This window comes from Haliotis rufescens, unplaced genomic scaffold (assembly GCF_023055435.1).
Source record: "Haliotis rufescens isolate VD_foot unplaced genomic scaffold, xgHalRufe1.0.p SCAF_30, whole genome shotgun sequence".
Classification (NCBI taxonomy): domain Eukaryota; kingdom Metazoa; phylum Mollusca; class Gastropoda; order Lepetellida; family Haliotidae; genus Haliotis; species Haliotis rufescens.
The window spans coordinates 962,769-981,971 of record NW_025964002.1 but is presented as its reverse complement, the minus strand read 5'-3'; the positions used below and the strand labels follow the sequence as shown (position 1 = coordinate 981,971).

General features: G+C 42.8%; 1 protein-coding gene across 1 annotated transcript; it reads right to left on the bottom strand.

Moving 5' to 3' along the window:
* Positions 1–1,575: 1,575 nt before the first annotated feature.
* LOC124152214 lies at positions 1,576–13,289 on the bottom strand. The gene is made up of 6 exons (XM_046525060.2): positions 13,108–13,289; positions 9,907–10,072; positions 6,858–6,947; positions 6,515–6,649; positions 2,974–3,029; positions 1,576–1,973 (listed from the first exon to the last, which is right to left on the bottom strand). Exons 2-6 carry the CDS (start codon positions 10,070–10,072, stop codon positions 1,881–1,883), a joined length of 540 nt encoding a protein of 179 aa, XP_046381016.1. The 5' UTR covers positions 13,108–13,289; the 3' UTR covers positions 1,576–1,880.
* Positions 13,290–19,203: the final 5,914 nt, after the last annotated feature.

The window sequence follows — 19,203 nt, the reverse complement described above, 5'->3', positions numbered from 1 at the left end:
ATGACATGCATCAACCAAGTCAGCGAGCCTGACCACCTGATCCGGTTAGTCGCCTCTTACGACAAGCATAGTCACCTTTTACGGCAAGGTTGCTGAAGACCTATTGTACATGTAGGGTATTGTGTGACTTCAAACGAGTCAAAACAATGATGCTTGTTATCATTGTCAATGATAAATTCATTTTGTATGTATTTTTTTATTCTTATCAACCCTACATTGTTAGATAGGCATTACTAACAAGAGTTTGACACTAACGTGGCTATATCCCCCGCCCCTGTTGCAGAATTTATCACATAATTAAATCTAAACAAACCCTGACCTGAAAATTGTAAAACAAAAGAAGAGTTTGGAACCTAAGTCCATCTTGCTGCCATGGAAACGTAAAATATAAAAAACTTCTAAAATTTCTATATAGCAAAAGGCACCAGTTCAGCATGTACCTGACAAACCTGCAAAGTTTGATTAAAAAATATTGAACGGTTTATGAGTTATGCTCCGGAAACGAACCCTACCCTCACAGAACCTAAGTCCATCTTGTTGCCATGGAAACGTAAAAAATTAAAAATTCTAAAATTTCTAAATAGCAAAAGGCACCAGTTCAGTATGTACCTGACAAACCTGCAAAGTTTGATGAAAAAATATTGAACGGTTTATGAGTTATGCTCCGGAAACGAAAGGTGACGGACGGACGTACGGACAGACGTACGGGCGGACGTAAGGATGGACGGACGGACGGACGGAGCCCGTTTCTATATCCCCGCCAACTTTGTTGGGCGGGGCATAATAAGTTGACGATTGACAAGGTAGACACAATTTTATGGATAACAACTTCTTTAAAAGCGACGTTTCAGTATAGATCCCTATAAATACTGTTGTCAAGCAAGACTGAATGAGGGACATAGTACAGAATATATAGAGGATATTTAATGTGTTTTCTCAAATACCACTTTTATCTCATCGAGTGAAGTGGGGAGAGTCTAATATTTTCACGAGTGACACAGTTATAGAACCCTGAACATTTTAACTGAAACATTGTTGCTTGCTGTCATGAATTAAATTAGGAAAGTTCAATTCTCGGAAAATTCAAGCGGGCGCTTCTCGCCTCGGCGGTACGTCTCGCTGTCGCCAGTTGTGCCTAATGTCTGGCGAAGCATGTCCGGCGCAAGAGTGATATTAACATTGCCATAGATGTTATTTCCAGACATCAGACTCGTCAAAGAGTTCCTGTGGTCAGTTGAAGAGAAGTTATGCACCTGCGGTTGAGACAGTCGGCACCTGACGTAAACGCAATGTTTTGATTCAGGAGAAAGTAGTTCCGGCACCTTGTTTATATTAGTCACTAGTGACTGATAACTTGATCTATCGTCACTGATAAATTCCAGTATTTCATTCATATGTATATAATAACTATAGTAGGTGGAGGATTGACAGTAGAGGATTAACAGTAACAACAATTGCATACATGAGTGGGATGACATAGGTAGGTGTGACAACAAAGGGATGATGCTGTCACAACATGATGGACAGAGAACACACAGGTGGAAGCCAATGGGACACGAAGCCAATTAAACAGGATAAGTGATAAGATGATTTAATGATGGAGGTTTTGTGCTCTTTCATTCTGGTGTTGATTGGGCGGGATTACGTTGGTGAAACATCTCACTGAGTGGAAACCTGGTCACACAAGTAACAAATATCGCGGGAATACTAACGGCAGGTACTTGCTTCCTTGTTATAAGGGACGTCAGTCTGAATTTTCTATCTTAAAAGAGAGAATTTGAAGTTTCTATCTTAAAAGAGAGAATTTGAAGTTTCTATCTTAAATTTGAGTTCAAGTTGAGATCGGTCTTCAGGGAAAGTAACAGCAGATGAGGGTTGTCTTAGTCCTTGCCTCTGATCTCCACCACAGCGATGGCGCAGATCATCACCTTTCCGTCCTGATTCTTGACATTCACTTTGGCTTTGTACACCCCCTGGAACAGAACACGTTCCACTTTAACCAATCACAGATGTCAGTATCGAGTGGGCTTACGTTCTGGATTAATCCATTTATCGCCAACGAAGTTCCAATGAATGAACACAATCTCGGACGACTCCTATGCTACACTACAATGTGTAGCATATGGCGGGGTCAATTGTTAGTCAATTGTTCAATTGTTATTAAATTGTTATGTCAGACAATTGTTATATCGACTTCAACCCTTTGTTTCCAGGTCAGCTGGTCCTAACACTTTAAGTGGAGTGAGTGAGTGAGTGAGTAAGTATGGTTTTACGCTGCTTTAAGCAATACTCCCGCAATATAACGGCGGGGCAACCAGACATGGGCTTCACACATTATACTCATGTGGAGAATCGAACCCTGGTCTTCGGCGTGACGAGCGAACGCTTTAACCACTCGCCCCACTTTAAGTGGACAATCAGGATAAAATCGTTTTTACTCGCCCGTCGTTCATTATTCAAGTGGTTTTCTCAGACTAAAGGAAATGAAACCACGAACTAACAAGCATCATCTTTGGACTTTGGCAGAAGAATCGAGACATGCAATGAAATGATGAGTGGTCCATATTAATGGTAAATGTGGTTTTAGGGTTCAATCATTGTTAAAACCCCGGGACGATCCGGGGTAGAATTGTTCTTCAGCAACTATGCTTGTCGTAAGCGGCCACTGACGGGATCGGGTGGTCAGGCTCGCTGACTTGGTTGATGCATGTCATCGTATCTCGATTGTGATGCTCATGATATCAATCACTGGATTGTCTGGTCAAGACTTGATTATTTACTCACTTCCGTCATATAGCTAGAACATTGATGAGTTAGGGCGTTAAACAACAATCTCACTCACTCACCCTAGAAGTTCTGTGTAGCAGCATGATTTGAATGACTGAGCTTTATCAGGGAATTCATCCCCTAATTAATATGACCGCAAACATGCTGATGCGACAATACGCCGCCTTCAGTAACAAATATACGTACATCATAACCTTTGAGGATGAGCAGGTTAGAGTAGGGGTAGCTTCCATGGACAGTCGCTGTAAAATCAAGAATTGAACATTATAGAATCACAAATGCATAGTAAATGCATTTAAATACTTAATGAAACATCAGGGGAAAGTCGCTAGTTGGGTAGCCTAGTGGGTATCGAGTCGCACAGAAGATCTGGGTTCGTTTCCATACATGGGCACTGTGGTAGATGGCTTGTGTGCCCTGGCCGTGATATGTCTGAATATTACTACAATGTGTATCAATCAATCACTCATCCATCCGCCAACCCACACTCAATCACTCACTCTCACACTAATTTACCCACCACCCTCATTCAATCACTCATTTACCCACCCACCCTCATTCAATCACTAATTTACCCACCACCCTCATTCAATCACTCATTTACCCACCACCCTCATTCAATCACTCATTTACCCACCACCCTCATTCAATCACTCATTTACCCACCCACCCGCATTCAATCACTAATTTACCCACCACCCTCATTCAAACACTAATTTACCCACCCACCCTCATTCAATCACTCATTTACCCACCACCCTCATTCAATCACTCATTTACCCACCACCCTCATTCAATCTCTCATTTACCCACCACCCTCATTCAATCACTAATTTACCCACCCACCCTCATTCAATCACTAATTTACCCACCCACCCTCATTCAATCACTCATTTACCCACCACCCTCATTCAATCACTCATTTACCCACCACCCTCATTCAATCACTAATTTACCCACCCACCCTCATTCAATCACTCATTTACCCACCACCCTCATTCAATCACTCATTTACCCACCACCCTCATTCAATCTCTCATTTACCCACCATCCTCATTCAATCACTCATTTACCCACCACCCTCATTCAATCACTCATTTACCCACCACCCTCATTCAATCACTCATTTACCCACCACCCTCATTCAATCTCTCATTTACCCACCATCCTCATTCAATCACTCATTTACCCACCACCCTCATTCAATCACTCATTTACCAACCCACCCTCATTCAATCACTCATTTACCCACCATCCTCATTCAATTACTAATTTACCCAACAACCCTCATTCAAACACTAATTTACCCACCCACCCTCATTCAATCACTCATTTAACCACCACCCTCATTCAATCTCTCATTTACCCATCCACCCGCATTCAATCACTAATTTACCCAACCACCCTCATTCAAACACTAATTTACCAACAACCCTCATTCAATCACTCATTTACCAATCCGCCCTCATTCAATCACTCATTTACCCACCACCCTCATTCAATCTCTCATTTACCCACCACCCTCATTCAATCACTCATTTACCCACCACCCTCATTCAATCACTCATTTACCCACCACCCTCATTCAATCACTCATTTACCCACCACCCTCATTCAATCTCTCATTTACCCACCCACCCGCATTCAATCACTAATTTACCCACCACCCTCATTCAAACACTAATTTACCCACCCACCCTCATTCAATCACTCATTTACCCACCACCCTCATTCAATCACTCATTTACCCACCACCCTCATTCAATCTCTCATTTACCCACCACCCTCATTCAATCACTAATTTACCCACCCACCCTCATTCAATCACTAATTTACCCACCCACCCTCATTCAATCACTCATTTACCCACCACCCTCATTCAATCACTCATTTACCCACCACCCTCATTCAATCACTAATTTACCCACCCACCCTCATTCAATCACTCATTTACCCACCACCCTCATTCAATCACTCATTTACCCACCACCCTCATTCAATCTCTCATTTACCCACCATCCTCATTCAATCACTCATTTACCCACCACCCTCATTCAATCACTCATTTACCCACCACCCTCATTCAATCACTCATTTACCCACCACCCTCATTCAATCTCTCATTTACCCACCATCCTCATTCAATCACTCATTTACCCACCACCCTCATTCAATCACTCATTTACCAACCCACCCTCATTCAATCACTCATTTACCCACCATCCTCATTCAATTACTAATTTACCCAACAACCCTCATTCAAACACTAATTTACCCACCCACCCTCATTCAATCACTCATTTAACCACCACCCTCATTCAATCTCTCATTTACCCATCCACCCGCATTCAATCACTAATTTACCCAACCACCCTCATTCAAACACTAATTTACCAACAACCCTCATTCAATCACTCATTTACCAATCCGCCCTCATTCAATCACTCATTTACCCACCACCCTCATTCAATCTCTCATTTACCCACCACCCTCATTCAATCACTCATTTACCCACCACCCTCATTCAATCACTCATTTACCCACCACCCTCATTCAATCACTCATTTACCCACCACCCTCATTCAATCTCTCATTTACCCACCCACCCGCATTCAATCACTAATTTACCCAACCACCCTCATTCAATCTCTCATTTACCCATCCGCCCTCATTCAATCACTAATTTACCCACCACCCTCATTCAAGCACTCATTTACCCATCCGCCCTCATTCAATCACTCATTTACCCACCACCCTACTTCAATCACTCAATTACCAACTACCCTCATTCAATAACTCATTTACCCATCCGCCCTCATTCAATCACTAATTTACCCACCCACTTATTCAATCACTAATTTACCCACCCTCATTCAATCACTCATTTACCCACCACCCTCATTCAAACACTGACTTACCCACAACCCTCATTCAATCACTCATTTACCCACCACCCTACTTCAATCACTCAATTACCAACTACCCTCATTCAATAACTCATTTACCCATCCGCCCTCATTCAAACACTGACTTACCCACAACCCTCATTCAATCACTCATTTACCCACCACCCTACTTCAATCACTCAATTACCAACTACCCTCATTCAATAACTCATTTACCCATCCGCCCTCATTCAATCACTAATTTACCCACCCACTTATTCAATCACTAATTTACCCACCCTCATTCAATCACTCATTTACCCACCACCCTCATTCAAACACTGACTTACCCACAACCCTCATTCAATCACTCATTTACCCACCACCCTACTTCAATCACTCAATTACCAACTACCCTCATTCAATAACTCATTTACCCATCCGCCCTCATTCAATCACTAATTTACCCACCCACTTATTCAATCACTAATTTACCCACAACCCTCATTCAATCACTCATTTACCCACCACCCTACTTCAATCACTCAATAACCCACCACCCTCATTCAAACACTCATTTACCCTCCCGCCCTCATTCAAATATGTAGGTCCTCTGACAGGCGCTCAATAACGTGTATATAGAAACACAGCAGTAGCAGCGTGCCTCTGACAAGTGCTCAATAACTTGTGGAGAGAAAGGACAAGATACCGACGCATTCAATAAATTTACACTAAGTTGATGACATTCCTTAATATGTAAATAGTCATTTTTTACAAAAAAAATCGTAATTTTGAACTCTCATTTTGAGTAACGAAAAAAAGTGATATTAATGAATACTTACGTCCGGCCATGAAAGGGCAGTGGAAGTATTTTTTAATGTCCTTACAGGTGAGAGGGAATGTGTCGTCAAAGATAGGGTTTTTTATCTTGTTGAAGTACAGTGCCACGTCAGCTGTTCCCTGTTTGAAGTCGTGAGCTAAAACATAATGGGCATACAAACATGAATTAATGGGATGGTGCTGACAAACCTTGAAACAAGATAGACACGAACCGGGATACGAATACGAAGGCAGTTTCCTTTGCCCTGATACGCTACCAACGTCTTACGTTAACCCTGCATGGAAATGATTGACATCAAATCACATGAACAAGAGTCTTACTTGAGCGTTGCCGATGGTACTTACGGACTTTATAGGTGTAGTTGACAACGATGCTGCCCTCGGGGTCGAGAACCTTGGGCTCCCACGACACAGAGAAATTAGCATCAGGTGGGCCTGGAATGTAACGGGATAGTGTCCTAGAGTGAGTGAGTGAGTGAGTGAGTGAGTTGGGTTAAGCGCCGCTTTTAACAGTATTCCAGTTATATCACGGCGTATCAGCTGAATGTGGGAGGAAAGCCCGAAGTGATGCAGGTCTCAGACGTTTACCACTTCGGTGAAACCCGGGTATGCTGCTGACAAACCTAGAAACATAATCGGGGCGAACCTGGATTCGAACTTATGATCATAGGTTTCAGGCGTGCCCAAGGGACGTAACTCTGCACAGCGAATCGCGGCGCGTTAGACGACTGGGCTACCCGTGCCCCCCTGTCCTAGAGTGACTTGTTTGAATCAATACTGGACGTCTTCCGATCCCTAACCCTAGTCGTTGTTATACTCCTGAAACCGCTACATCATCTCGTTCCTAACATAGTCGTGTTTATACTTCTGAAACCGCTATATCATCTCGTTCCTAACATAGTCGTGTTTATACTCCTGAAACCGCTATATCACCTCGTTCCTAACATAGTCGCGTTATCCTACTGAATCCCCTGTATCATAGTTTCCCTCGCCATCAACGCTTGTCAATCAGACAGACAGAAAGTTTTATTCAGTATAAGGCCTCCGGCCCAAGGTACATAAATAACAATGGTCATGCATGTGCATTATATGACATGTTTACAATCGGGTGTTTACATGATATAGGAATAGACCGACATGTCTGATGACATCAATGTTCCTATTCTGCATGACAGAAATAAAATTGTTAATTGTAGGATATTTACTAAAATATTTTATGATAAACTTGTTTCGCAATTCAGAAAATGTACTGTTCGTCTTCAACAGCAAAATAGCCTTAAAGCTTGCATGACATACAGTATCTTCTTTATAAATTATATTTTCATATCTGCCAGTCTCAACGGCAAACTTGAAATTGCAACATCTAAATCTAGAATAGAAAGTTCTCAAATGTTGAGAAAGATCACCTATACTTAAATACTTTTAAATATATAAAGGTCGGAGCTTTGCTCCAGAATAACTTACGGGTGAATACAAGTCCCAGGTACTTCTATAAAGATACTGATTCTATAGGTGCACCATCAAAAAGCCATTTTTCATACGACCTTAAGGGACGACCATTTCTAAACACAACAATCTTAGTTTTATTCAGATTTACTTTCATGCCAGTATGTTTACAAACTCTTTCTAGTACAGTTATCTTTGTCTGTAGTTGTGAACAGGTGTCGGACTTTGCTGAGACATCTTCAGCAAACAGGAGGGAGCACAGATCATTCATAGACGAGGTACATTGTAACAGTGATACCTTGTCCACCCTATCTTTCCATAAGGGGAGATAACTTGTTTATTGATTATAATAAATACTTGTGGACTTAAAACACATCCTTGACGGGTGCCAATGTTACAGGTAAAACACTTAGATATACCTTTGGGGGTTCTAACATAAGCAGATACATTATTATGCATTGATGCGACTGTATTCAAACATGGGGGGGTGTTGACTGGTTCCACAGACAGGAGCGACATGAAGTAATCCACCCGCTGCTGACGAGATGCTGACTGTGAGATGACACGAGACATATTACACTGTTGAAGTCTTCTCCAGAATAGTTTACAATCCTTACTAGCTGCTACTATTTTAGGATGAGGTTGCCACTATTTTAGGATGAGGTTGCCACTATATTAGGAAGAGGTTGCCACTATATTAAGATGAGGTTGCCACTATTTTAGGATGAGGTTGCCACTATTTCAGGATGAGGTTGCCACTATATTAGGAAGATGTTGCCTCTATATTAGGATGAGGTTGCCACTATTTTAGGATGAGGTTGCCACTCTATTGGGATGAGGTTGCCACTATTTTAGGATGAGGTTGCCACTATATTAGGAAGAGGTTGCCACTATTTTAGGATGAGGTTGCCACTATTTTAGGATGAGGTTGCCACTATTTCAGGATGAGGTTGCCACTATATTAGGAAGAGGTTGCCACTTTATTAGGATGAGGTTGCCACTATTTTAGGATGAGGTTGCCTCTATATGAGGATGAGGTTGCCACTTTTTAGGATGAGGTTGCCACAATTTTAGGATGAGGTTGCCACTATTTTAGGGTGAGGTTGCCACTATATTAGGAAGAGGTTGCTACTATATTAGGATGAGCTTGCCACTATATTAGGATGAGGTTGCCACTCTATTAGGATGAGGTTGCCACTATATTAGGATGAGGTTGCCACTATATTAGGATGAGGTTGCCACTATTTTAGGGTGAGGTTGCCACTATATTAGGAAGAGGTTGCTACTATATTAGGATGAGCTTGCCACTATATTAGCATGAGGTTGCCACTATATTAGGATGAGGTTGCCACTATATTAGGATGAGGTTGCCACTATTTTAGGATCAGGTTGGCACTATTTTAGGATGAGGTTGCCACTATATTAGGATGAGGTTGCCACTATATTAGGATGAGGTTGCAACTATTTCAGGATGAGGTTGCCACTATATTAGCATGAGGTTGCCACTATATTAGGATGAGGTTGCCATCATGAAATCCAGGACACTTATTATGTGTAGCACATATGAAGTGACCGGACTTATCAGGCATGCACCACAGGCAACCTACCACTGAGAGTATGGATACCAAGGCTTACAATGCTATGCTAGTCAATCGTGGACGTCACCACATCCGTTGTGAGTGACATGGCAGTGTCATATCCTCCTAGCAGCCTTAAGCACTGTCTTCAATAACTAGGATAGGCTTCAAATCACGATGTTGATTTTGCTTCATGATCAAATGTAATGATGGAGATAAATGGATAATCAACAATCAAGCTAAGTTGTATTTATTTGAACACAAAATCTATACCGTCCCATGCATGCAAAAGAATGCGCATACGCAAAGGCACGCACACGCGCACGCACACGCGCACGCACACGCATCCATATATCACCCATCGATCTTACCGCAGCTCTGCACATGGCCGGCATCAGTGACGTGTGTCCTGACGTCACGGCCATTGAACAAGCCGTAGAACGCGTTCCGAATAGCCTCCTTCAGTAGCAGGTTGCCTTGCGCCGAAGTCAGGAACGCAAGGAAAAACACCAACGTCAGCGTGATCAGCGACTTCATCTGCAAAAGTAATTGCTAACAGATAAGAATCATCAAGGGAATTAATGGCGCGCCGTATGTTCTTTTGCGTTCGATATATATATACTCTGCAAAAAAACCTGCAAAAGTGATTTTAGACGTATATGTTATATATCATATAAATAAACAACAGATGGTAATCGATTGTTCAAAATTGACACGCAACATTGTCTTGGACCCAGGTTCTATATGGAGCACGTGGATCAGTAGATTTTCAGGGTGGAGGTCATCTGTTCTCAATATCTTGTATGGCCACCAGAGTCCGAAACTGACTGGCATCGTTGTCTCATGGAAGCAATCAGATCCTGAATTGTGGCCTGGGGAATGTTCACCCACTCTGCCTGCAGTACTTGTGCCAACTCTTAGAGGTTCTGTGGTTGTTGCTGACGTGCTCGCGGTCGTTGATCCAGTACATCCCATAAATGTTTAAATCTGGAGACCTGGAGAGTCATGGCAGGACCTGGATATGGTGATTCCTGAAAAAGGCTGTTGTCAGTCTTGCCGTGTGAGGTCGGGCGTTGTCTTGTTGGAAAATGACGTTCGTTTGTTGCATAATGGGAAGGACACGTGGGCTAAGAATCTCATCCGTGTAACGTTGTGCCGTTAAATTCCCCAGAACTTGCACAAAGTCTGTTCTTCCAGTGTAGGAGATGGTTGCCCACATCGTTACACTACCACCACCAAATTTGTCCACTTGCTGTATGCAGTTTCGTGCCTAACGTTCCCTGCGACGCCTGTAAACGCGACGTCTACCATCCGCATAGCCAAGTATAACACATGACTCGTCACGAAACCAAACTTGTCTCCATCGCAGTTGTGGCCACACTCTGTGACCTTGACACCACTGACGTCTAAACCGGCGATGCAGGTCTGTCAAAATAACACCTTTAACTGGTCGTCTTGCGCAAACACCTTCAGCGCGGAAACGGATCCTCACTGTCTGGGCTGATATCCTACGCATTCCTGGTATTGCCGAAGTTGTGGAGGTGGCCGTAGCGGTTCTTCCACGTAAGTGACTTAGCCGTATGAATCTGTCCCGTGCTCTAGTAGTGATACGTGGTCGACCGGATCTGGGAAGGTCACGTGTTGCCCCGTGTGTCTGATAAATGTTCCACAGTTTTGTAATGGTGCTTGGTAAAAACTGGCTACAGCTGAAGATGATTCTCCTGTTTGCAGTCGGCCGATGGCGTTGTTGCGTTGGGCTTCCGTCATTCGTAGCATGTTTTCGCTGTTCACTTGCTGTACGATTGTGATGACATGCAAATGAAAACCCAACGTTTTTATAGCCCAACAAGTGATGTTGCACGTGCATGTCATGTTGGTGTGTTTCGGCGCAAGGCTCTCACGTGTTTTTTTGTTTTTTTTGCAATGTTTTCACCAAATATCTGCAGTACCCCATTCTTCCCATACAAATCAACCCCAATCCATGCAAAAATCACCAAATCATTTTTGGTTTTATTTTTTTATGGATGTCGGTAACACTGTCAGATATTTACGATTTTACTACTTTTGCGGGATTTTTTTTGGCAGAGTATAGATGTAAAGAGTATAGATTATGTTAATTGTTGTTTTTTATCAAAACTTTCCATCGTAACTGTTTTTTGTTTTGTTTTTATATGTTTTGTAAATATTTGTTCATCGTCTTGTATTTTAACATGACAGGAAATCTACATAAGAAGTTACAATAAAAGGGCTTATCGTTCTCCAACTTGTCCATCTATTTTAAGGTGGACCGAATGCTTGGCTTGTACATCGTCTCTCCGGTACAGGTCCTACAAACTAAACAATCAGCACAAGGAAATAGTTCCCTGAACTGTGGACCAGGTCGTCAACCCATGTAATCTGCGCCATATTAGCTCTATCATATACCCTCGCAGTCATATCCGTGTCGAAACTCATCCTGGGAACGTAAAACAAGATAACAGTCTGGGTGTTGTTTTACGCCGCAGACAGCAATATTCCCGCTGTACCACGGCTGACTGTACTGACAGCGTCACGCCTTGACCGTGCAGACCGGTGGGCGACAGCACGAGCACCTGTCCACATGGGCTCAACTGGGTCACACGGTGCGGCTCATCGATCAGCAGCTGGAAGATGTGGTTCTGGGGATGTGGCCCGGAATCACCAGGAAGCAAGAACAGCTTCAACAACACATATCAAACACATGTATCTGCCTTACATGTTGAAGCCCCATGAAGACCCGGGATAGTCAACCCATGCTTGCCGAAAATGTGACTATACTTGTCGTAAGAGGCGACTAACGGGATCGGGAGGTCAGGCTCGCTGACTTGGTTGATGCATGACATCGTGTCCCAGTTGTGTAGACTGATTACCAACCAACACTCCACTATACCCAGATTGACATAGCTGAGCGTTGAAGGGTGATAAACTTCGACTAAACGCAATAGCCCAGTCTTTGTAGAAACTGATCAATACGTGTACTGGAAAGCGTGTGCTTATTTTGGGATGTCATCGTATAATAGGGTAACGGATCACTGCTGAAATATACAGTTTATAACCTGGAAGTGTATTAGCGTAAGTACGGTAATAATGTCACAACGAAACGACTAATTGACTTCCTTCTCTGTATATGTGTACATGACACAGAGAATAAACACCGGGTGTATCGGTCATAGCGAGCCATACATACCCTTACCCTATCCCCATAAATGTACCCTTTACCATACATTACCCCAACCACAACAATATACCCCGTTGGGGCAAGAACCCCAAACCCCCTTAAAATATACCCTGTATGTGAACAAGCATTTTCTGAACATGACATATCCACTGCAAATGTAACCCTAGAAACGGCCCCAAGGTCACTCCAACAGGTGATAGAATCACCCGGCACCCTAAACACTGTGATCACGTGACAGTGCCGCTGGAACAGAGATGGGTGTGGTTACATCTCGGGTGGCGTGAGATCATTCCGTGTATAACTCACAGTATACTAAACACGGCGAAATAGGACCCGTCATGTCTCGACTAGTACCCATGTAGTGGCGTGTACTTACCGTGGTAGCTGGTGTCGTGTAGGGCGCCCGTCGGGAAGTGAGTTAGCTGCCTGTGTGCGTCAAGCGGTATGCGAGCTCATGGAGGAAGTAGATGCAAATTCTGGGTTACCCCATTACACCATACTTCCTGGTTGGAATGTCAAGTCATATGCGATAAACTGAGGTCTTTTGTAAATCGTTGTCAGTCGTGTGTTGCGGGGACAAAGGCATGCATAGGTGACACTGGCATTGCATTGGGGACGCGTTAAGATCCGGGCTAGGATAGGGGTGTGTTTCTCAGTCTGGTAGATCTCCATTCACTGCTGTGTTATATGTACGTATCTTCAGTTTGAACACAAAAAGAACAGGCGACCAACCATATATCTTTAGCTCCACTTGATTGTATGGGGGGAGGGGGGAGACACGGGTAGCCCAGTCGTCTGAGGCGCCGTGATTCGCTGCGCAGAGTTGCGTCCCTTGGGCACGCCAGAAACCTATGGTTGTGGGTTCGAATCCCGGTTCGTCCCGATTGTGTTTCTAGGTTTGTCAGCACCATACCCGGGTTTCACCAAAGGGCTTTCCTCTCACATTAAGCTGACACGCCGTGATATAACTGGCATACTGTTAAAAGCGGCGTTAAACCCAATTCACTCACTCACTATTGTATAGGTTTGCGGAAAAATAACAAATTTCGTTGTATATTTTTCAAATTGAGTTTTTAAATAGCTCTCTTGAAAGACATGTCGATTCGGGGAACTGAATAAACCTACTACAATAAACCTGTTCGAAGGCCACGTGCTTATCAATTTCCGAATACTAAAAACTCGACCAAATGACCAAATCTGCTAATGATATTAATTAACATATAAGGGTTAGACAAAGACAACGGTTAAGTTAAAAACGATATCCATTGGGGTCATGTACGGATAAATATGCAAATACAGAAGGTCAGGTAGGTTGGTTACTGCTTTCAGTGTTTACAAACAAGTATGGCGGAGGCTATGTCTGTCGACGATCGGGTGCCTGGACAAAAACTATTTTACTAGAATAATTGTTATAATCATCAAATAATGGTCTGTAACAAAAATTGCTGTTCAAAAGGTGCGAAGCTGTAGCCTTTCATAAGTGTAGATAATCTTTGAGATCAATTCCCGTACTTGAGTTTGTTGGCTGTTTAAATATGGAATTTGGCCAATGAGGTAAGGCAAACGTGACATTTCAGAACCAAACGTTATATCCCTTTGATAAAGGGCGATAACTCTTGTTAGGGAAGGATACTGATAGTCGCGATAGGTGATCAAAGACAAACTTACTATATTATCTATTGGCAATTGTCTATTTTCCTTTATAGCTAAAATGGATAGAATTATCATTAAACCGCCCGCACGTTATCAGAAATGAGCGGGCCACTGTAACTTGATAATGCCCTCATATTGCTTGACGAAGGGCCATTATCAAGCCCGTTTCGAGGTGACGTCATAAGGTAGAGAAAGTGACGTCACGTATTATAGTGACGTCATCTGGTTTGTTCTATGACGTTACCATGTTTGTAAAATGGGGTCAGTGACATTCGTGTTGATTGCAAAATTTTTAAAAACCGATGTTGTTGTTTCTTTGTATTTGATAACAAATTCCATCCATTTTAGCTATAATAACGATAACGCTATTTTTCAGGGCATTATCATATGCAGAAGCCCTCGGTCTTTTCAACTGCCCTCCTTCGTCGGGCAGTTAATGGAAAACCTCGGGCTTCTGCAAATGATAATGCCCTGAAAAATAGCGTTATCCTTATAATATGGTCAATTACACACCACTGTCTAAAATCAGGTTTCAGGTGGAACTTTGTGACAGGTGGTTGATTGAAGTCACTGACCGAATGAGTAATCACCGACACTGTGACGTCATATATTAATGCGCACATTCCAGGAAAACTTACAATGTTTAGATACCGTTTTTGAGAGATGACATTATTTTGATGATGGTGAATAACATTATTTCAGGAAAGGTTATCACGTGTGTGTGTTTTGGGAATGTAAATATCCTGTATTAGGAATAAACATTGTATTTAGCGAGTTTTCCTCATACAAAGTTAGGCGCAATCATAAAACATTACAAGGTCATGTGGTCAGGATAAAACGGCGCAGAAGAAAGACATGAGAATTTGATACAAATCTGTAGACTTCCACAAATTTAAAGACAGGACATATTCTCCAATCAGAAGAATATATAAGATAGCCAGGTTCTTATGTCGGTGAGGATTGCTACGTAACATATACCTGTATAGGAACAGTTGTATTCTGGAGATGACATAAGCCCTGTGCATGAACAAGATTCTTCCGTACATGAACAAGCGTCCTCTGTAGATGGCATATCCCCTATACATGAACAAGCGTCTTCCGTACATGAACAAGCGTCTTCTGTAGATGACATATCCCCTGTACATGAACAAGCGTCTTCTGTAGATGACATATCCCCTGTACATGAACAAGCGTCTTCTGTAGATGACATATCCCCTGTACATGAACAAGCGTCTTCTGTAGATGACATATCCCCTGTACATGAACAAGCGTCTTCTGTAGATGACATATCCCCTGTACATGAACAAGCGTCTTCTGTAGATGACATATCCCCTGTACATGAACAAGCGTCTTCTGTAGATGACATATCCCCTGTACATGAACAAGCGTCTTCTGTAAATGACATATCCCCTGTACATGAAAAAGCGTCTTCTGTAGATGACATATCCCCTGTACATGAACAAGCGTCTTCTGTAAATGACATATCCCCTGTACATGAACAAGCGTCTTCTGTAGATGACATATCCCCTGTACATGAACAAGCGTCTTCTGTAAATGACATATCCCCTGTACATGAACAAGCGTCTTCTGTAGATGACATATCCCCTGTACATGAACAAGCGTCTTCTGTAAATGACATATCCCCTGTACATGAACAAGCGTCTTCTGTAGATGACATATCCCCTGTACATGAACAAGCGTCTTCTGTAGATGACATATCCCCTGTACATGAACAAGCGTCTTCTGTAGATGACATATCCCCTGTACATGAACAAGCGTCTTCTGTAAATGACATATCCCCTGTACATGAACAAGCGTCTTCTGTAGATGACATATCCCCTGTACATGAACAAGCGTCTTCTGTAGATGACATATCCCCTGTACATGAACAAGCGTCTTCTGTAAATGACATATCCCCTGTACATGAACAAGCGTCTTCTGTAAATGACATATCCCCTGTACATGAACAAGCGTCTTCCGTACATGAACAAGCGTCTTCTGTAGATGACATATCCCCTGTACATGAACAAGCGTCTTCTGTAAATGACATATCCCCTGTAAATGAACAAGCGTCTTCTGTAGATGACATATCCCCTGTACATGAACAAGCGTCTTCTGTAGATGGCATATTCCCTGTACATGAACAAGCGTCTTCTGTAGATGACATATCCCCTGTACATGAACAAGCGTCTTCTGTAAATGACATATCCCCTGTACATGAACAAGCGTCTTCTGTAGATGACATATCCCCTGTACATGAACAAGCGTCTTCTGTAAATGACATATCCCCTGTACATGAACAAGCGTCTTCTGTAGATGACATATCCCCTGTACATGAACAAGCGTCTTCTGTAAATGACATATCCCCTGTACATGAACAAGCGTCTTCCGTACATGAACAAGCGTCTTCTGTAGATGACATATCCCCTGTACATGAACAAGCGTCTTCTGTAAATGACATATCCCCTGTACATGAACAAGCGTCTTCTGTAAATGACATATCCCCTGTACATGAACAAGCGTCTTCTGTAAATGACATATCCCCTGTACATGAACAAGCGTCTTCCGTACATGAACAAGCGTCTTCTGTAGATGACATATCCCCTGTACATGAACAAGCGTCTTCTGTAAATGACATATCCCCTGTACATGAACAAGCGTCTTCTGTAGATGACATATCCCCTGTACATGAACAAGCGTCTTCTGTAAATGACATATCCCCTGTACATGAACAAGCGTCTTCCGTACATGAACAAGCGTCTTCTGTAGATGACATATCCCCTGTACATGAACAAGCGTCTTCTGTAAATGACATATCCCCTGTACATGAACAAGCGTCTTCTGTAGATGACATATCCCCTGTACATGAACAAGCGTCTTCTGTAAATGACATATCCCCTGTACATGAACAAGCGTCTTCTGTAGATGACATATCCCCTGTACATGAACAAGCGTCTTCCGTACATGAACAAGCGTCTTCTGTAGATGACATATCCCCTGTACATGAACAAGCGTCTTCTGTAAATGACATATCCCCTGTACATGAACAAGCGTCTTCTGTAGATGACATATCCCCTGTACATGAACAAGCGTCTTCTGTAGATGGCATATCCCCTGTTAGTGAACAAGCGTCCTCTGTAGATGACATATCCCCTGTACATGAACAAGCGTCTTCTGTAGATGACATATCCCCTGTACATGAACAAGCGTCCTCTGTAGATGGCATATCCCCTGTAAGTGAACAAGCGTCTTCCGTACATGAACAAGCGTCTTCTGTAGATGACATATTCCCTGTACATGAAAAAGCGTCCTCTGTAGATGGCATATCCCCTGTTAGTGAACAAGCGTCCTCTGTAGATGGCATATCCCCTGTACATGAACAAGCGTCCTCTGTAGATGGCATATCCCCTGTAAGTGAACAAGCGTCTTCCGTACATGAACAAGCGTCTTCTGTAGATGGCATATCCCCTGTTAGTGAACAAGCGTCTTCTGTAGATGACATATCCCCTGTACATGAACAAGCGTCCTCTGTAGATGGCATATCCCCTGTACATGAAAAAGCGTCCTCTGTAGATGACATATCCCCTGTACATGAACAAGCGTCTTCTGTAGATGACATATTCCCTGTACATGAACAAGCGTCTTCTGTAGATGACATATCCCCTGTTAGTGAACAAGCGTCTTCTGTAGATGACATATCCCCTGTTAGTGAACAAGCGTCTTCTGTAGATGACATATTCCCTGTACATGAACAAGCGTCTTCTGTAGATGACATATCCCCTGTACATGAAAAAGCATCTTCTGTAGATGACATATCCCCTGTACATGAACAAGCGTCCTCTGTAGATGACATATCCCCTGTACATGAAAAAGCGTCCTCTGTAGATGACATATTCCCTGTACATGAACAAGCGTCTTCTGTAGATGACATATCCCCTGTACATGAAAAAGCATCTTCTGTAGATGACATATCCCCTGTACATGAACAAGCGTCTTCTGTAGATGACATATCCCCTGTTAGTGAACAAGCGTCTTCTGTAGATGACATATCCCCTGTTAGTGAACAAGCGTCTTCTGTAGATGACATATTCCCTGTACATGAACAAGCGTCTTCTGTAGATGACATATCCCCTGTACATGAAAAAGCATCTTCTGTAGATGACATATCCCCTGTACATGAACAAGCGTCTTCTGTAGATGACATATCCCCTGTACATGAAAAAGCGTCCTCTGTAGATGACATATCCCCTGTACATGAAAAAGCATCTTCTGTAGATGACATATCCCCTGTACATGAACAAGCGTCCTCTGTAGATGACATATCCCCTGTACATGAAAAAGCGTCCTCTGTAGATGACATATCCCCTGTACATGAAAAAGCGTCCTCTGTAGATGACATATCCCCTGTACATGAACAAGCGTCTTCTGTACATGAACAAGCGTCTTCTGTAGATGGCATATTCCCTGTACATGAACAAGCGTCTTCCGTACATGAACAAGCGTCTTCTGTAGATGACATATCCCCTGTACATGAACAAGCGTCCTCTGTAGATGGCATATCCCCTGTTAGTGAACAAGCGTCCTCTGTAGATGACATATCCCCTGTACATGAACAAGCGTCTTCTGTAGATGACATATCCCCTGTACATGAACAAGCGTCTTCTGTTAATGACATATCCCCTGTACATGAACAAGCGTCCTCTGTAGATGGCATATCCCCTGTTAGTGAACAAGCGTCTACTGTAGATGACATATCCCCTGTACATGAACAAGCGTCTTCTGTAGATGACATATCCCCTGTACATGAACAAACGTCTTC

Bases quoted from the DNA above. Each gene is read 5' to 3' on its own strand.
- LOC124152214 (XM_046525060.2), bottom strand. From the start codon at position 10,072: ATGAAGTCGCTGATCACGCTGACGTTGGTGTTTTTCCTTGCGTTCCTG. The intron at 6,650-6,857 runs GTAAGTACCATC...ATTATGTTTTAG, and splicing joins CAACTACACCTATAAAGTCC to CTCACGACTTCAAACAGGGA. The intron at 3,030-6,514 runs GTAAGTATTCAT...TTGATTTTACAG, and splicing joins CTGCCCTTTCATGGCCGGAC to CGACTGTCCATGGAAGCTAC.